Source organism: Chlorocebus sabaeus, chromosome 25, assembly GCF_047675955.1.
Source record: "Chlorocebus sabaeus isolate Y175 chromosome 25, mChlSab1.0.hap1, whole genome shotgun sequence".
Classification (NCBI taxonomy): domain Eukaryota; kingdom Metazoa; phylum Chordata; class Mammalia; order Primates; family Cercopithecidae; genus Chlorocebus; species Chlorocebus sabaeus.
In genome coordinates, this window is record NC_132928.1 from 32,056,356 (window position 1) to 32,077,297 (window position 20,942).

At 33.8% G+C, this 20,942-nt stretch overlaps 1 protein-coding gene across 8 annotated transcripts in view; it reads left to right on the forward strand.

The window, feature by feature from the left end:
• DENND1B (DENN domain containing 1B) overlaps positions 1 to 20,942 on the forward strand; it is a 277,082-nt gene that overhangs the window by 219,870 nt on the left and 36,270 nt on the right. For 7 of the 8 annotated variants that reach the window (XM_073011651.1, XM_007989064.3, XM_037985770.2 and 4 more), the window contains 3 exons: positions 11,939 to 12,029; positions 18,398 to 18,438; positions 19,165 to 19,233. In XM_073011651.1, coding sequence (XP_072867752.1) covers positions 11,939 to 12,029; positions 18,398 to 18,438; positions 19,165 to 19,233 — 201 coding nt within the window. Of the gene's footprint in view, positions 1 to 11,938; positions 12,086 to 18,397; positions 18,439 to 19,164; positions 19,234 to 20,942 lie in introns of those variants that run through there. The other variant, XM_037985771.2, reaches the window with a different exon arrangement.

A 20,942-nucleotide genomic window follows, 5' to 3' on the forward strand; every position in this document is an offset into this window, starting at 1 on the left:
GGAGACAATTTATCAGGATAAAGGATACTTTTTTTCCCCCAGCATCTCTTGTTTACTGATTTTAAGTAATATCCTAAATAGAGTTTCTCAGAGTGGGGTCTCGGACTGCTTGCTCTCTTCTGGTAAGACTGACTTACCTGGAGAGCCTGTTAAACATGCATATTTTTGAGTCTCACTTTCAAAACTAATGATTCAAGAGGCCTGGACTAAATCCCAGAAATACACATTATTAATGAAATGCCATAAAAAGTAAGACCTCTAAAATTTAAGAACGCTTTTTAAGTATTCTTTACTCATACCTCGGAGATACTGTGGGTTCAGTTCCAGACCACTGCAATAAAGTGAATATTGCAATAAAGTGAATCATACAAAGTTTTTTGTTTCCCAGTGCATATAAAAGTTATGTTTATACTGTCCTGTAGTCTATTAAGTGTGCAATAGCACTGTGTCTAAAAAATGTACATACCTTAATTGAAAAATACCTTATTACTAAAATATGGTAATGGTAATCTGAGCTTTTAACAAATTATCATTCTTTTTTGCTGGTGGAAGTTCTTGCCTCAGTATTGATGGCTGCTGAGAGATTAGGGAGGTGGCTCTAGAAGGTTGGGGTGGTTGTCTTGTTCTTAAAATAAGACAGCAACAAAATTTCCCACATCAATTGATTCCTACTTTCATGGTAGATTTCTGTGTAGCATATAGTGCTATTTGATAGCATTTTATCCACAGTAGAACTTCTTTCAAAATTGGAGTCAATCTTCTCAAACCCTTCTGCTGCTTAACCAACTAAGTTTATGTAATATTCTAAATTCATTATTGTCAACACTCTTCAGAGCATCTTCACCAGGAGTAGATTTCATCTCATGAAACGGCTTTCTTTCCTCATCCATAAGAAGTAACTCCTCATCTGTTCAGGTTTTATTATGATATTCTAGCAATTTAGTCACATATTCAGGTTTCACTTAGAATTCTAGTTTGCTTGCTATTTCCACCACATCTGCAGTTGCTTCCTCTAAGAAGTCTTGGATCCCTTCAAGTCATCCATGAGAGCTGGTTGGAATCAACTGTTTCCAAACTCCTGTTAATGTTGCTCTTTTGACCTCTTCCTATGGATCATGAATGTTCTTAATGACATCTAGAATGGTACCTCCTTTCTAGAAGGTTTTCAATTTACTTTTCCCAGATTTATTGGAAGAATAACTACCTATGGTAGCTATAGCCTTAATGAAATGTATTTCTTAAATAATAAGACTTGAACGTCAAAATTACTCCTTGATCCATGGATTGCAGAATGAATGTTGTTTTAGCAGGCATGAAAACAACATTAATCTACTTTTATATCTCTATTAGAGTTTCTTGGGTGGCCACGTGCATTGTCAGTGAGCAGTCATGTTTTGAAAGGAGTCTTTGTTTCTGCACAGCAGATCTCAACAGTGGGCTTAGAATGTTCAGTAAAACATGGTGTAAGCAGATGTATTGTCATCCAGACTTTGTTTTGTTTATAGAGCATAGGCAGAGTAGACAGCATAATTCGTAAGGGCCCTAGGATTTTTTAAATGGCAAATGAGCATTGACTTCAATTAAAGTTACCAGCTGCATTATTGCCTAACCAGAGAGTTGGCCTGTCCTTTGAAACTTTGAAGCCTTGAAGCCAGGCATTGACTTCTCTTCTCTAGCTATGAATGTCCTGGATGATATCTTCTTCTGACAGAAGGTTGTTTCATCTTCATTGAGAAATGTGTTGTTTAGCCACTTTCTTCAATGATCTTAGCTAGATATTTTAGATAACTTGCTATAGCTTCTGCATCAGCATTTGCTACTTTACCATGTACTTTTATGTATAGAAATGGCTTCTTTCCTTAAATCTCATAAACCAATGTCTCCTAGCTTCATAATTTTCTCCTACAGCTTTCTCACATCTCTCACCCTTCATATAATTGAAGAGATTTAGGACCTTGCTCTGGATTAGGCTTTGGCTTCGGGGAATGTCATGGCTGATTTGATTTTTTTGTCCAGACCACTCAAACGTTCTCCATCTCAGCAATAAGGCTGTTTCACCTTCTTGTCATTCATGTGGGCACTGCAGTAGCACTTTCTATTTCCTTCACTAACTTTTCCTTTGCATCCACAACTTGGCTAACTGCTTGGTGCAAGGGGCCTGGCTTTCAGGCAGTCTCAGTTTTTGACATGCCTTCCTCACAAGCTTCATCATTTTTAGCTTTTTCACTTGGATGTGTGGAGGTCATTGTAAGGTTATTAATTAGGGAATAGGGAAGCCTGAGGAGAGAGAGAGAGAGATGGGAGAATAACCAATCAGTGGAGCAGTCAGGACACATACAACATTTATCAATTAAGCTTGCTGACTAATGTGGGGGTGATTCCTGGTGCCCTAAAACAAATACAATAATTACATCAAAGGTCACTGATCACAGACTACCATAACAACTCTAATTATATAATATAATTGTATAATTCTAATATAATAATAATGAAAAAGTTAGAAATATTTCAAGACTTTCCAAAATATGACACAGGGACACAAAGTAAGCAGATGCTGTTGGAAAAATGGCTCTGATAGACTGGCTTAGTGGAGGGTTGCCACAAACCTTCAATTTGTAAAAGCTATCTTTGAAGTGCAGTAAAGTGAAGTTCAGTTAAATGAGATATGCCTGTATCCATTTTATAACAGGCAGTGTTTTGTGTGGGATACATCAGAGAACAAAGAAGGAGACAATCTCTGACTTTGTGAAGCTTTTATTTCTAATAACAAATTATAATTTTAAAATAATGTTCATCTTCAAAGGTCAGAAGTACTATGGAAAAGTAAATAGAACAGGGTATGGTAAATAGGGACTACCAGAGGTGAGGGTAGGATTACAATTTAAAATAATATAGTCAATGTAGATTTCCTGGAATATGTGTCACTTCAGCAATATCCTGTGGGGTGGCCAAAAGTGAAAACAGAGAGAAAGAAGATCTAGAAGATTATTACTATCATCTAGGTGAGAAATTGATGGCAGTGTGGAACTGTTGATTGAAGATATGATGAGATTTGGTCAGAATATGGGTTTATTTTATAAATAAAGCCAATAGATATTCTGAGGAATTTGATATAAAGATGAGAGAAAGCAGAGTCATGGATGATTCCATGTTATCTCATCTGAGAAACTGGAAGAAAATATTTGTCTCAATTAAAATTGAGATGGGGAAGATTGTGGGCAGAAGATGATTTCATCAAGCAGAACAAGAGTTGAATTTCAGACATATTAATTCAAGATGTCTACTGGAGATGCAAGCAGGATATTGATTAGGCAAGTGGATGGATAAAGGAGGGGAGAAAACTGGACTGGAGGTATAAATTTTGGAGTCATCAGCATATAGGTAGAATTTAAAGCCATCAGCCTGTAGATTGGGTGAGATTACCAAAGGAAAAAGCGTAAATAGAAATGATAGGAAAGTAGCATAAGAGGGCACTAGCAATGGAGGCTGTGAAAGAGTGGATGAACAATTAGGTAGACAGAAACCACAAGAGTACTTTACATTAGCAGCCAACAAGAATACCAAAGAGGGAGGGATCAACACTGTCAAATGCTCATGACAGGCTAATTAAAACAAGGACCTGGAATTGATTACTGGATTTAGCAACCATGGATATAAGATGACCTTAGCAAGAGCAATTTTGCTGATGTGGTGAGATAGAAATTGTGATTGAAGCATGAGGAGAGGACATAGACACAAAGTACTGACAGCTCTTTTGAATTTTATTGTGAAGAATAGAATAGCACATAACTAGAGAAGTAAGTGAGGTCAAGAGAAGAAGTAACCTGTTTGTATGCTGCTGGGAAGATCTAGTTAAGAAATAAAACTATATTCAGAAGAGAGAAGGAAAAATTGTTAGAAAAGTTAGTCTTTACAAGGAGCACAGGCAATTTATTCATAACAGGAGAAAAGACAGTCTGTGAGCACATGGAGGAGATAGGTAAATGTGTGACTTAGAGCTTGTAGAATTTCTCTTTTAATTACTTCAGTTTTCTCTTTTTTGGTGAAATTAGGAAGCAAGATCATCAACTGAAAGAGAATGGGAGAGGTCGTTAAACATTTAAGGAGAAAGAAGATAGGACATTGTGAAATGGGTGGGGAGAGTGAATGGAGTGACTGCAGAGTAAAATAGAATTGCTTGGTATTCAAATCCTATTGGAGGTTGAAGTTTGTAAATTTTGAGTGAGAATAGTCATTATGGCTGGTGGGATTTTCTCCTGACACTTGGAGCCTCCCACAGGCCTACTGAGTACGTGTGCCTGTTCCTACTCCAGTGTAGGTATTTACTCTAGCTACTCCCTTTGCCTGGATCCTCTTCTCCCATTAAACCTCCTCATGGCTTAAGACTTGGCTTAAATGCTGTCTTCATGAGACCTCCCCTGACCACACTATTTAAAATGGAAAGTTCCTTGCCCTAGATTTCCTAACTTCGCTTATGCAAGTCTATCTTATTCTCTAACACTCATCACCTTCTCACATACTACATGGTTTGTTGTTTCTTATTTCATGCGGTAACTCTCTTCCCCTACCTCCACTAAATGTTTAAGCATCACAGGGGTTTGGATTTTTGCCTGCTTCATTTATTCCTGTATTTCAGGTATCTAGAAAAGTGCCTGGAATACAGCATACATGCAGTTAAATATTCACTGAATAATATAATTAGTTGATTCTTTTGGTCTGGTGATCATCAAGTTCAGCAGACTAAATTCTTTAGCACATTATTTAATGTCAATTGACATATCCTTGAAAGTAGTATTGTTGTCTTATTACAGTTATTTTAGGTTATTAGTTTTAATAATACATTGCACTGAATGGGTTCTTAATACTCTTCATAGTGTTTTCCTGTTCGTGATACCACGGTAGTCTAATTTAGTATACAGGAGCCTGATAGTCATCTCATTACCTAATGGCATAAAAATAACAATTTATTTCTGTTCTTTCACATACTTAATTTTCTTGGTTTGAGCTGACCTACCTTACTTATTCCCACTTGTTATAGGCAGTTTGTGTTTATATATAGCTACTAACTGAATGTCTTGCATTTAGCAGGTGTCTATAAATATCTGTTGATGTAATTTATTGTAACACTTCAGTATAGTTTTCACTAACCTGTCAAGGTTTACTGAACATTTCTAAGAAGAAATATTTAAATTAGACTACTTATTAAAATTTTAGCCCAGAGCATTATATAGAAAGGCAAATTTTAAAGATTCATGGGAAATTAATTTATTTTTGAAAGCGATTTTTTACTGTATTTAAATTTTATCCTTAAAATCACTGATTGATTTTTGAAACTATTTTTCTCTGGCTCTTAAAACTTGAATCTATTAGTTACCTCTTATCTTTGTACCTAAGAAGGGTTTCTAATGTGAGATAAATTTCTGAGCCATAGTAATGTTTCCTACAGGAAGGAATTTGGGTTTGTAGATTTGTTTATTGTGTTGCTTCAGCACTTCTACAGCTTTGCTTTAGTAATAAGATTGCCATGTTAGCACAAAAAAACAACACTGAATCTTGCTACTTCCTCGGCTTGGCAGAGAATTTTACCACTGCCTCATCTCCCTACTAGAATCTTTTTTATAAAGATTTTTTTAAAAATCAAATATTTCTCTTAAAATAATATTAAAATCCTGAAATTCAATTATTGTCATAGAGTTTTGATGGAGTGATTATAATTAAATATTTATATAACGTATGTCTAGACCACTAAGGGAATTAGAACACTGATAATAGCATAACTTGTTTTAGGATTTTTAGATTCAGTGCTGGAAATACACTGACTGGTAAATAATTAGAGATTTATAAAGGCGTATGACTTTTCTCTTAGAGGACATATACATTCCTACCAGTTTAGTGGCAGATATTTTGAAGTGTAATCTGTGACTTTGATCAAAACACATTCTTTTTATTTTTTGGAAAGAAGCCTCCCATGGAGTCTACTCTTTATGTTACATATTTGAAATGTTCATTTTATATTTAATTATATTTAAAAAATGAATTTGAATAGTGAATGTTAATTTTCATTTAACAATATTACTTACTGAAGTATGTTTAAAGCAACAGATAATTTATTTAAATTGACTCAATGTCCTATTAGGTGGCTATTTGAAGATAAAAACACTTTTAAAAACCTTAGTGACCTCAATATCAAAAAGAAGAGCCAGAAGCAGTTTTGCTGCTTGAAAATATTTATCTTGTAACATGTCACAGTACTTTAAGATCATGTCATAGCAAGTTTGAAAGGAAACCTGCAAACCTGAGTGCCCTCACCCTGGGAGACATTCCTACAATATAATGGACTGGACTAATTATTAATGATTTTATGCATATTATTTTGATGTAACGGACCCCTGATTGAAAACTAGGGGATGGCCTCTGGTGTTGTGTAATATGTATATTTGTTTTTGTCCATGGTTCCTGGCACCTAAAATCCTTGACATCTCCAAAAGCAAAAAAGATCATGTCATAAGGATTAGCAAAATCTGGTTCTTGCAATTGTTGATGATTTAGAGGGAATAATGTCATCGATCTTGAGAATTACATATATTATTATTTAAATCAATTTTATATATTTATAATTTATAAAATTATGGAATCCATACTATGGGATAACATCTATGAATTTTTGTAAGATTTCCAATTATGTTATTTATGTTTTGGTGTGATTAATTAACATGTTTAGGTCTAGATTTTAATTTTTTTCTTTTGGAATAAAAAGAAAAATATTAAGATTTATATAAAAGCATCATTTAAAGCAAATTCTTACCTTCTTTTAAAAATCTACTTGCAACCTAATTTTATGTTATATCTGTGTCACTTTTATTGTTATTAACAGTGTTGTCATTACTTATAACAACAAACTAATTCTTTCAAAATTTGTGTCTTCCAATTACCTACAGATGAGGTTACTAAATGATATAGGTAACTGTTTATCAGACAACATGTGATAGCACATTATAGAGTCATAGCTTTTCCAACAGAGATGATTTTTTATTAGTTCACAATTATTTATCTGCATCAGTAACTAAAAATGTTCTTATCTTTTACTTACTATGAAATGCTCCAGAGTTACTAAAGTGGTATAACCATGAACCAACTCCACTTGGGGGAACAATAGCTGTTATTGAATAAAAATAGAAGAAGGTGTTTGAAAAACTGTTAAATTCAGCATTCTACTCATTAATAACACTTTTCAGTTTATTCCTGGGTGTCTATTTATATGCATCTATATACAATATATGTATGTATATGCATGAAATCAATCTTTTGTTATAAGAACAAACATTTTAATTCATTGTGTACATTGGCGTCTGCCACTGACAGGATTGTTTGCAAAGTCAGTGATAACACGTGTCATTTTACTGAGTGATTAATTTCTATTGGCTCAAATCACTAGGTTAGTAAGACAAAGTAGTTACTCATACTCAAAAATGCATAATCAGTAAATAGTTTTGGGATTTATCGCTTTTAGGCTTGAACTGTTCCACTTATTTCTGAAATGGATGGATTAATTCTAGTAAACATAAAAATGAAAACCTTTTAGCAAGTCTTCTAGTCTTAATCTTTTAGAGCAAATTAAGTCCTTTAAAAGGATGTCTTAGTTTGTTCTATTTGTCAGTAATGTATTACTTTCACTTTATCATTTTGCTTTCACTTTATTTTTTTTAGAAAAATTAGAACTAGTCCATCAAATTAGATCACTTTGATTTATAATACTGTGTTACAAATGTGTGCAAGTCAAATTTTGTGTGCATTTTAAACCACCTTATTTAAAAATTACCATTATATATAGCAAAGATGCCAACATTTTAAGTTCCTAGCTTTGATCTCAAGATAGAATGAAATGAATTAGTTCTATGCATTATAATTATTTAACTTTAAAATCAGGTAAAAGTATATGAACTTCAGCATTGTTAAAGTGTACTTCAGTATTTCCACAACATCTCAGTTCAAACTTTATGGCAGGTATTTTGCCAGGTATTGAAGATGCATACACAAGAAAGACTGATCTTCCCTCGGGAAGCTCATAAAAATTTGACAGAGATAGAAAAGGTGATGGTACTGGGGGAAGTGGACTTTATTATTTAGCATTTATTTGGTGTACACAATGCAGACACTTCATAATATTTTAATTAGCTCTTGTAATACCCCATAAGGTATTTTTATTACTCCCATTTTACAGAAGGAGAAATATTCTTAGAGGTGACAAGTGGCCCACGATCATAAAACTAGCAAGTGGCCGAGTTGTGATGCAGGCCTTTTATACTCCACACTCCATGTCAATTTATACTATAGGAAACCTTTTGTATGCCAAGCATAATGAAGATGTGAAAATGGGTAATATATGGTCCCTGTCCTCAAATAGTTCTAAGTTTTGTGAGAACAACTCATGTTCTAAAAAAATCTAAGATTCCATTATTTTAGGCTATGTTTATTTAAACCTATCGTACCACAGTTTCACTAAGAAGCATTAGATGATGATAAAAGGATGATGAAAGCACATTTTCCCATTAATAGTTGTTTTCATTCATTCATTATTTTAGATTCAGAGGTACATGTGTAGGCGTGGTACATGGGTATGTTTCATGATGCTGAGGTTTGGGCTTCTAATAATCCCATATCCCAGATAATGAACATAGTACCCAGTAGGTAGTTTTTCAACCTCTGCCCCACTCCCACCTTTCCCCACCATTTGGACTCTCCAGTGTTTATAGTTCCCATCTTTGTGTCCATGTAAACCCAATGTTTACTTCCCACTTTTAAGTGAAAACTTGCAGTATTTGGTTTTATTTCTGCATGAATTTGCTTAAGATAAATGGCCTCCAGCATCATTTATTGGTTGCAAATGACATGATTTCATTCTTTTTTATGGCTGCAAAGTATTCCATGGTGTATATGTACCACATTTTCTTTATCCAGTTTGCTGTTAAAAGGCAGCTGGGTTGAATCCTTGTCTTTGCTATGTGAATAGCGCTGGGATAAACATACAAATGCAGGTGTCTTTTTGGTGGAATGATTTATTTTCCTTTGGCTATATACCCAATAAGGGGATTGCTGGATCGAATGGTAATTCTATTTTTAGTTCTTTGAGAAATTTCCAAGCTGCTTTTCACAGGGCCTGAACTAATTTGCACTCTCACAGACAGTGCATAAGTGTTCCCTTTCTCCATAAACTTGTTAACATCTGTTACTTTTTGACTTTTTAATCATAGTCATTCTGACTGGTGTGAGGTGGTATCTCACTGTGGTTTTGATTTGCATCTCTCTGATGATTAGTGATGTTGAGCATTCTTTCATATGTTTCTTGGCCACTTATATCTTCTTTTGAGAAGTGTCTGTTCATGTCCTTTGCCCAATTTTTAATGGAGTTACTTGTTTTTTTCTTGTTGGTTTAAGTTTATTATAGATTCTGGATATTAGTCCTTTGTTGTATGCATAGTTTGCCAGTATTTTCTCCCATTCTGTAGGTTGTCTGTTTACTCCATTGATAGTTTCTTTTGCTGTGAAGAAGCTCTTTAGTTTAATTGGGCCCCAATTGTCAATTTTTGGTTTTGTTACATTTACTTTTGAAAACTTAGTTGTAAGTTATTTGCCCAGGCCAGTGTCTGAAAGGGTATTTCCTAGGTTTTCTTCTAGGAAGAAAGGTTTTTAATTTGAGGTCTTACATTTAAGGCTTTAATTCACCTTGAGTTAATTTTTTTATATCTTGAAATGTAGGACTCCAGTTTCATTCTTCTGCATATGTTAGCCAGTTTTCCTGGCACATATATTGAATAGGGTGTCTTTCCCCATTATTTATTTTTGTCAATTTTGTTAAAGATCAGTTGGTTGTAGGTGTGCAGCTTTATTTCAGGGGTCTCTATTCTGTTCCCTTGGTCTGCGTAAACCACATTTTGAACGTGAATCTGTTGATTCATTTTCTATTCTTTCTTCACTTTTCCTGTAAGAGATTTTTGTATCAAAGTCTTATAACTGGTGTGACTTACTGCTATTATCTTCCTCCCCCCCAACACATTTTTTTGTTTGTTTGTTTGAGACGGAGTCTTGCTCTCTTGCCAGGCTGGAATGCAGTGGTGCAATCTCGGCTCACTGCAACCTCCACCTCCCAGGTTCAAGCGATTCTTCTGCCTCAGCCTCCTGAGTAGTTGGGACTACAGGCATGCGCCACCATGCCCAGCTTTTATATATATATGGAGTCTTGCTCGGTCGCCCAGGCTGGAGTGCAGTGGCACAATCTTGGCTCACTGAAAGCTCCACCTCCCGGATTCACACCATTCTCCTGCCTCAACCTCCCCAGTAGCTGGGACTACAGGCGCCTGCCACCACGCCTGGCTAATTTTTTGTATTTTTAGCAGAGATGGAGTTTCACCATGTTAGCCAGGATGGTATGGATCTCCTGACCTCGTGATCTGCCTGCCTCGGCCTCCCAAAGTGCTGGGATTACAGGCGTGAGCCACCATGCCAAGCCTATTAATTATCTTAAATTGCTGCTGAGGAATATTGTATTGTCCTGTACAACTCATCTCAATTAGTTTTGTTCATTAACCATTCAAACAGAAAACCAGGGAAGTATCTGAGTTTTTTTTTTTTTTCTTTTTTTTTTTTTAAGACCAACTACTTTATTTTAGTTCAGGTAAAATTTAAATTTCTAGGGTAAAAAATTATGGTCAGGATTAGTTAGTTTTTGGATGCAACTGAACATTTTAATCTATCTTCAAGTCCTTGCAAAAAGCATGTAAATCTTTCCTATGTTATCACCTGCCTCTTAAGCAAGGAAGACTTAAAGATACTTCATCATCATTATGGATGGAGTAAACTACAACGTATCAAATTCTAGGTGCCACAAATCAACAAAATAAAAGGTAACCAAGTGCTAGTAATACGTGTGTGTGTGCGTGTGTGTGTGTGTGTGTGTGTGTGTGTATGTAGAATCATTGATTTTCACCTTGGGCTGGTCATATAAAAATACCCAGGATACTTTTCAAATGCAGCATTAATACCGTGAGATTCTGATATGCTGTGTATGTTGGAACAGGTAAGGATTGGAGCAGGACAGGCAATGGAAGATAGTCTCCAGGGTATTTGGATTTCTGCACTTTGAAAATGATCTTCATGTGCTTTTGATAGTTTCAGTTTCCCACTCTTCCAACCTCTTTTTTAAGAACACTGAAAAATATCGCCTAAAATAACCTCATGCATATCAAGTCAATATGCATTTACCTCAACAGTATTTAACTTACTAATCATAATTCTTATCATTCAGTGATCACGTATGCCAGGAACTATGAAAGTTGTATTGATTTTATTGTAGATGGTTAAAATTATTTGGTGCTCTATTATGCGTTAGAATATAATAGTTTAGACAAGTAGTGTTTTACTGAATGAAGTTAATAAGCTGAAAAAAAGGTAATGTCTAGTATCTCACAGATACTTGCTGTGTCACATTTCTTAGGTTAATCTAATTTGTTGTTTGCAGCAACACCATGAGGCAGGTACTGGGAAAACAGGCCTGGCTGGGGAAGACAGAGCCCCTTGAGTAAATGGCTTGGCAAGGCAATAGTACCTTTGTACAAACCCCTCTGCAGAGATTGTGCATTGAGCAACCTTTCCAGAGCCTATGACCTTTACTACTGCACTTTGCTATTTTTTGCTAATAAGTTAGATTTAGAGTCTTTGCTGTACATTTGTGATTTAATTAATTAGCAACTGTTTATTGAGCACCTGTTCTTTCCATTGTTTGAGAATTTTCGTGTGTGTGTATATATACACCATATATGTGTAATTTATACAAGAGTCTGTTATTAGTGTTTTTGATGTAAGTAAAAATCTAACCTTATAAAATAAATGTAAAATTAACATTTTATTGGATAACATTTTATTTGATACTTTTTAATTTTAGTTTATCGATGGTCGACTGGCAAAACTAAATGCAGGAAGGGGTTTCTCTGATGTATTTGAAGAAGAGATCACTTCAGGTGGCTTTTGTGGAGGTAAAGACAAGTTACAATATGATTATCCATTTTCTCAATAACAGTTATCTCAGTCTTTGCACTTGTGTCTGATAAAACCTATTTCATGAACAACTCTTTTCTTCTAAATATGGAATGTCTTAAATATATTTTTTTCATCTTATAAAAGATATGGTATTAGCTTATTTTGCCTGATATCTGTTACTCAAGGCATTAAGTTGGCCTCATGAATTGGTAGCTGTTGGCCTGGATAATCTCTTAATATTGATGGAAATCAGTAATACAGAAATCCGGTCAACTCGTATCTTCCTGTCTTTCCTTCCGAATAGTAGTATTCTCTGCTAGAAAACTACTAGTGATGGTTATTACTGAGTATAAATTTAAGAACTGAAGTTACGATTGGTAATGCAATCCAAAAAGAAAGGTCTGAACACCAAAATTCTTTCTACATATTTAAGTAACTGTATTATTATCTAGATATCTTTACCTTTTTTACTTTATAGATCACTGCAGCATTAGGGAAGTTTCCAGTTTACCATTCCATAAATACAATTAATCCTTCTAGTGTAAATGTTCAAATAATGTTATAATTATCTAGGCAATTAATAATTTACAAACTGATATTTTTGCACGATTGCTGTGGTGTATAGTCTTGACTTGCAGAGCATTTTGCTTGAGTCCTTGAAATGACCTGTTCATTCACTGAGTATTTGCTGAGTGCTTACAATGTATTAGGCACTGTTCTAAATATTAGGTGTACTAAGTAAACAAAAATCCCTGTATTCTATGTCTTAGTGCGTTAATTTTTGACCTGGTATAATAGCAATTTTTAAAACTTCTTTGTATGTTTGTTTTGAGGAAAAAAAATTTCAGTCTATGTGTAAATAAATAGATGCTGGAATTGAGAAATGAAACATGAAAAGACAAAACGTAATAGGTACTCCTCTACACATTCCACAAAATTTAACGTTATTTTTAAGATTCATTTTCCCATCATGAAAATATAGAAACCATTGAGATAATTGGTTCATTAAAGGAAGTACAAATGAACTCAGTAGTTGTGGAACTTTATCTGATATAAGTATAGAATTTCATTGAAAGCATTTAGCTTGGGGAAAAGTTAGTTTGCTTGACTCAGCAAGGGATCTGAATGTGGAATCATTCAGCTCCTTGCTTCCCTCAGTTCATGGGTAAAAATTTAGCTTCAATGGAACTTTTGTGTTAAAATAAGACTTTTTTACTTCTCAATTCAGACAAGCAAAATATTGTCAGCTCATGGACAAGTTGCTTGAGGCATCTCTTCAGTATTTACATAACTGCTGTCTCATTATCTTTATGACCCGTGGGGCTAGTAGCTTTTATAGAATTGAAGATGACATTTTGTGACAATAAGAGGCTAGAACTATGATCCTTTTGTACAGTTAAATTCTGTAATCGTAACCATTGGTCCAAGTACCTCTGTAATAGAGTAGAGATAGGTGACTTTTCTGGTGGGAGGGCCTACTAAAATTTTTCACGAAAAGCCTTATTGTTTAAAAAAGGTTAGGAGAATATGATTACCAATTAGTATCTGACTTAGAAACTGCTACGTTTTCAATACAACTTAATGCCCACTACTTTGTTGTTCTTTATTAAAATGAAAAGGTTTTGAACTCTTATTTTAATTTGAGAGAGCCAGTACTTATCTAAAAGGAAGCCTAATTTGACAAATATTAATTCCAGTGAGTACAGCAAGAAAGTTCCTTAGAAATTTGTGCCTGTCAAGCATTATTTTTAAATTATTCTATGTTATGTTATAGATACATAGACTTTTTTTGTAGATGAAAATAAACTCAAATGTGTTAGAATTTGAAATAAAAAGATGACTAATATAATAAAAATTAGCAGTGTTCTAACTATTAATTAGAAGATATCCATCTAGCTAGGGGTGTGTGTGTGTGTGTGTGTGTGTGTGTGTGTCTTTACAAAATGTTCCTAGAGGTCCGTTCCAAACATTTGTCATTCACACTACCCTTGTGAGAAAGAAGAATATGTTGATGTCATGAAATCAACCTATGCTTCAAAGAAGTAAACTGATGTAACATTGTTGTTTCTCTCCTGATAATAGTAATATAATAATTGCTTATATTTATTGAGCACTAATATGTGGTAGAAACTCTCCCAAGAGCTCTACAAATATTATCTCATTTAATCCTCACAACACCCAAGGAGATACTTTCATTACCTCATTTTTATTGAGTATTCAGCTCAATAATTCACTCAAGGTCACACAGCCAGTAGTGGCCAGAGTCTCAATTCCACATGTGTCTATGTGACTTCAAAGATATCCTGTTTTTTATAATAGATTTTCTTAATGCAAAAACATTCAGTAAACAAGAGTAATACTTAACCCTTTCCTACTCTGATTGAATCAAAGCAAAATTCTCATCTCTTTTGAATTTCTTGTAGATTTTTTATACATAAAGTCCTAGAAAGACCACTGTGGCAGAAATTAGCATTAACTAAAACTAAGAAAAACTTATGTTCCTTTAAGTAAAAATAATTAGGAAATTTCAGAGAAACATGTATTTTCTCCTCTTTATCATTGCAATAGTAGTTTATACACTATTTTTGTTAATGCTGATGGTTATGATAAAATGAATATGAATATGATGGAGCTTTATCATTATTGTGGCTCTGATTAAAAATATACAGTGCAGGACGATCAGATAAGGAACATCTAGATTCACATTTGAATCTAGAAGTGTATGGTTACAGAATCTGTGAATGCATGCATGTTTTTAAAACCTGCCTCTGACTTGTGAGCCCTCAGCAGGACTATTAAGGAAATCCATGTCACACCTTATTCCTTCATGAGACCCTTGTAACATCTTCGACCTTAACTAAAAAGGAAAATTTTAACTTAAAAGGAATGTGTAATGGGAAGAATAATCATGGAGTTTAAAAGATAATAAAACAGGACAGGAGTAGAACAAAGGATGCATTTAAGTAAACATAGTATTGGTCTGTGAAAAAGCAGGTAAAGAATATTGAGTAGTTAAGCACATATTCTTTCTTTAAATATTTTTTTCATTTAAAAGAAAACTAGTTTTTAAATTTACACCAAGTTAACTTTAAAAAGGAGAAATGTTTTCAGATTCTTTTTATGAGGAGTGTATAGTTACTCTCTATCACTAGCATGTGTTTCTTCCTTAGTTTACACATATAATCTGATGAGTCTTTTATTTGTTATTTTATTTATTTTTCCGTTCTTATTTAGTTTTACTGACTAAGGTATCAAAGGGATTTGAAGGAAGTGGTAGGTAATATCAGTTTTAATGGCATTTTTCCGGCCTTGTTGAACAATTTAGACCAATTTATATTTTGAGATAAATAAGCACAAATTACTGAAATTTAAGCAAGTACATTTGAAGAGAAAGTCTTGGCATAAGTGAGAAATAGATATTTTGTCCTTGAGTGTGAGAAAATCACTTGTTTTATTAACAAAAATAATGTTAAGGATTTCCTCAGTAATGCGTATTATTGCCATGATCCAGTTATTTTAAAAGAAGGATTCTGAGGGATTTCTTCAACATTCAAATTAATTTTTAGAAGAACAACAGCTTTTTTTCTAATACTACTAAAGAATAATGTGCTTTTCTCATAAATATTGTGGAAATAGGAACCTTAAATCATAAAAACAGTGAAATTTAAAGGCACAATTAGCCCTTAAAACTTTTAAAATAGGAATCTGCCTAAATTGTACCATGTTTTCTTAACATCAAACCAAGGGACTTCCTTGCCCCTATATTATGAAATTTTAGATTATTACTGGTAATTCTATTAACCTTCTTTTTCAGGGTATTAGCCTTGAGCAGTCCCTTTCCCTTTCAAATATAATTGCCTTGGGTGTGATATAGAGGAAACTCTATATAACTTAAGTTTTAATCATATTTTACATAGCAGTCTTAGACGTAGTTTTTCAGAGTTGAAGGAATAATGAACCGGGAATTAAAATCCTAGGTTATTATTCTTTTTCAGTTGCTAGCCTTGAGAACATGAGTGAATAATATGTCATCATAGAACCCCAGTTTTCTGTTTTGGCAAATTATTTATAGTAATAATGATCATTTATGATATTTCTTCAATATACTATGTACCATACCAAAGTTTATTCATTATCTTTCATCCTCACAATAATCCTGAAGGGCAATGACTATTATGCTTATTTGATGAATGAAGAAGCTGATGCTCAGCCAAGTTAACGACCTTATCCTAAATCACATCCTTCACAAGGATAGAGTAGGCCTGAGCTCCAAAGGTCCATTGGACTTCAAGGCCCACTTCCTTCTCATTGAACTGACTGCTTATGGCACTGTTTGCCTATTCTACAGTAGAAAAATACAGTTCAAATAATGTAGATAAAAACATGTGATGACTTGTACAGAGCTGAAAATTAGCTTTTTTATTCCTCATAGTTCTAAATAAGACCCTAACCTTTCTACAATGGTTTGAAACTTTTATGATAGCTAGTTTCTTTGTGGTTCAGAGGTTTTAAAAAATTGTTTTCTGAATTGACAAAGGTTACAGAATGCTAAACTGGTGTTTCTTCCTCCACTTTCTTACATTCATTTTGGGAAAACAATTAAAACACTTTCCAGAATGCTGTGATGAATAACAAAGTCTTAAATATATGATTTCCACTCAACCATTTTTAGTAGAGAAGTAATAAGTATATGAACTGATGAGAGCTCTTTAAATACAGAAATAAACATATATGAATAATCTGGATGAGTAAAGATCTGTGGTTTATTTTGTTGTTTAAAAACATCTCTGAGAAATAAGTTGGTAGGATAACTTGGAATGTTTTACTATTTTACAAGGGAAATATACTTTTAAAAGTTTGGTCAAACCAAATATCACCTGAAACTCATACCTTTTAAACAGTACAGCTTATTTTTACAAAGGTTATTTTAGGTAGTTACATTTTGCTGTAGTTATTTCACAAGTTAAATAATGTGAAAAAAAAAGTTTGCGTCATATTTCATCCCCAGAAAAGGTGCAGTGCTGTGTTCTGAGTAGTCAGAGATGTTTTTCAGAATAAAAATTGTTTTTTGAGATTTCTTTTAAATTAGAGTAAGATTTTAAATATAGAAGTGAATCCAGAGCTGGATACTTCTTGCCTGATGTTGATCAGAGATGCAAAGATAACAGCTAGAAAGAAATTTTGGGACTGAGATCATTTTGTCTCTATTTTGTAAGAGCAAGGTGATACATCTTTTAAAATCCACAGCCACGAAGTAGAGGAGAACAGTATGTTTTAGGGGTTCTTTGTACTGGATAGTGTCTGAGTAGCCACTGGGACTTAAAAAAAAAAAAAAAAGAATGGCATAATCTTAACACACTGCAACCTTGAACTCCTGGGCTCAAACAGTGCCCCGGCCACAGCCTTTCAAGTAGCTGGCACTATAGGTGGGAGCCGCTACAACAGACCTGGGATTTTGTTTCTTTATTGTGACTTTTTACCCCTGTGACTGAGGGAGTATTTAAGTTTTTAAACAAGAAGGTAGATGAAATCTAACTGAGATCAGTTTATGGGAAAGATTAGATAAGTTGTATATGTATTTCTTTTTTTAACTTCTGATATCATCTTATTGACTAAAGTATTTATCAATTTGGAACCAGATATGTTGATCGCCAGATATTATTAGAACTGCTTTTTTAGCGCTTGAGCTTTTTCATAATCACGACAACCTATAACGTAAAAGCTGCATTTGCTTCACACTTCCTTGGGTAATAGTTTTCTAACTTAACAGATTTACAACTAGAGGATATTTTCAAAACTAAAACTGCAAGCTTACATTAAAATAAAGTTAGCTACTAATCTGTTAATATTTAGCAGTTGTAGAAGAATGTTTTTTTGTTGCCAAAGTTTTTTGCACTTCTAAATTTTCTTCTAGTTTTTTTAAAGTTCTCTATGTACATGAAATATTATTTTAAAATAAACCTAATTATGTAAAGGAGGCAAAGTTTACAAAACAACATAGATATTAAACATTGAAAAGTCAGTTTGAAAAACATAAGAAATTTGGATTTCAAAAGAGAGGTTGGTTATATTTTCTCCTCTGAGGCTAATATTAAAGTGAAAGAAGATTGAACACTGTTAGGTTTCAGATATGGATGAAGAAAAAGTGATTCTCTGTTATTCCTAAAATTGCTAATTACTCTATTCCTAAGAATTAGGACAATTTATTAGTTCTTATGATGCCATTGCTTTTATTGCTTCTTTTACAACAGTGCATATAAAATTTGCCTACTAAAAATTGTACAAATAGTAGTTCTTGATAAATTTTGGTTTACGATTTCTTTTTGATCAACCATTCCTGGCATCTCATTTTTATATATTCCAGGGAACCCGAGGTCATATCAACAATGGGTTCATACAGTCAAGGTAATCATAAGCTTTCAAATGTTATTCTTTTACTCTAATATAAATGGAGAAATGTTCAGCAAAAGTATGCTGTTTATACTTATGCTGTTTATTTGAAATATTTGAAATGTTTGTATATTTTGTCATATTTTAAATATTCTTATTTTATGTTTATAGTTTGTTGATACTCATTAAGATAATTTTTAAATGGAAAGTTTTGGTCCAATGATAAATGGCTCATTTTGAAAAGCAAGATTTTCCTGCCAAATCTTGTTTTTCTTATATTATTTTCCAGAAGAAGAAATTAGGTGGGTTAGTGGGATTTGATGGCAATTTTATAATTTGTGGTAATGTAGTTTTGTTAATACGATTTTTAAATATGAAACTTCTCAGACAGAGACTTTATTTGCCCAATATTAAAACAGCTGATAAACTTGTATTTCTTTCTTATTAAGCTTTAAATATATTCAAATTACTAGTCATATTGCTCAAGTCTACCTAACCTTCAAGGAAGAAATGATTTTTAAGTGATGTATTATATCAACTAAAGAATAAAGTGGAAAGTGTACATTTTGTTTGAAATTATTATAGTACATAGAAACTTGAAAACACTGAACATGAAATAATTTGTGTATGTCTTTAAGTTGTGAGTAAAGCTCTTTTTTTATGCAACTTACTCTAATACTTTGTTTTCAGGACATTTTGGCCAAACATTTTTGGAAATATGTTTCCATTTTTCTTTTGCAGAAAGGAGGTGCACTATTCAACACAGCAATGACCAAAGCAACCCCTGCTGTACGGACAGCATATAAATTTGTAAGTTTTTTGATATTTAAAAATCCTATTTATGAAATTATATAACATTTTCCTAGATGATAGACATGTAAATTCTGAATATTTTCTATTTTTCTTTTAAATAAACCTAAAAATTTTAGGATTAATATTGACCAAAGAAAATTCAATTGTTAAAATTATAACATTGCATGCAGAGGGTAGTTTCTTTTATATAATCTAAAAATAGTTCTCATTTTATTTCAAAGCTATCAGCAAAGTTGTACAGCAAATTGAAACAGTTCATGATGGGGTGCCATTTTATAAAATGTCATTATTTCATTTAACAACATTTTACATTCTTGCTATGTACTTGTGGCTCAAGTAGGAAAAAAAAAGAAAAATGTAGCAAGGTCTTTTCCCTCAAAGATGCATTTACCGTCTATTAACATTCTTCAGTGAGTCTCTAAGGCAAGCTTGTCCAACCCATGACCTGTGGTCTACGTGCGACCTAGGATAGCTTTGAATGTGGCCCAATACAAATTCCTTTTTTTTGTTTTTTTGAGACAAATTCTCACTCTGTCACCCAGGGTAGAGTGCAGTGGCATGATCTCTGCTCACTGTAACCTCCTCCAGGTTCACACGATTCTCCTGCCTCAGCCTCCCAAGTAGCTAGAATTACAGGCACCCATCACCACGCCTGGCTAATTTTTGTATTCCTAGTAGAAATGGGGTTTCATCATGTTGGCCAGGCTGGTCTCAAACTCCTGACCTCAAGTGATCTGCCCACCTCCACCTCTCAAAGTGCTGGGATTACAGGTGTGAGCCACTGCACCCAGCCCCAACAGAAATTCTTAAACTTTCTTAAAACATTATGAGATTTTTCTTGTAATCTTCTCCTTCTTCTCCTTCTTCTCCTTCTTCTTCTCCTTCTCCTCCTTCTTCTCCTTCTTCTCCTTCTCCTCCTCCTCCTCCTCCTTCTTCTTCTCCTCCTCCTCCTCCTCCTTCTTCTCCTTCTCCTTCTCCTTCTTCTTTTTTTTTTTTTTTAAGCTTATCAGCTTTTGTTAATGTTAGTATATTTTATGTGTGGTCCAAGACAATTCTTCTTCCTCTAATATGGCTCAAGAAAGCCAAAAGATTGGACACCCCTGCTCTAAGACTTATAGGAAAAAAACCGGAAATAATAGTAAGAATAATAAAGTAAACAATAAATGATAAAGTAAAAAAACTCTTTAATATGACAATTAAGACCCTTCAAAACCCAACCCTTCATGTCTAGTTCCTTTTCCCCCTACACCTCAGAACCTTCTATATCTCTGAAGATACTTAGCTACTCTTTGTTTCATCAATATAAGATATTCTCCTCTGCCCTTTGATTCTTGGTCAAGCCATTCCTATTAATTGGAATGTCAGTTTCTTGGCCTTTATCCACCTAGAAAACACCAGTTCATTTTTTTTTTTTTTTTTTTTTTTTGAGACGGAGTCTCGCTGTGTCACCCAGGCTGGAGTGCAGTGGCCAGATCTCAGCTCACTGCAAGCTCCGCCTCCCGGGTTTACGCCATTCTCCGGCCTCAGCCTCCGAGTAGCTGGGACTTAGTTCAGACATTATTTCCCCTGAAAAAATTTTTCTGAACCCGACACAAAAAAGTTTATACACATATTTTTGTCTTCTCAACCCTACACAAAAATGTTTATATATGTATTTTTGTATCTGTAGGACCTTCTGTTTCCACACTTGTTTTATCTATGTACAT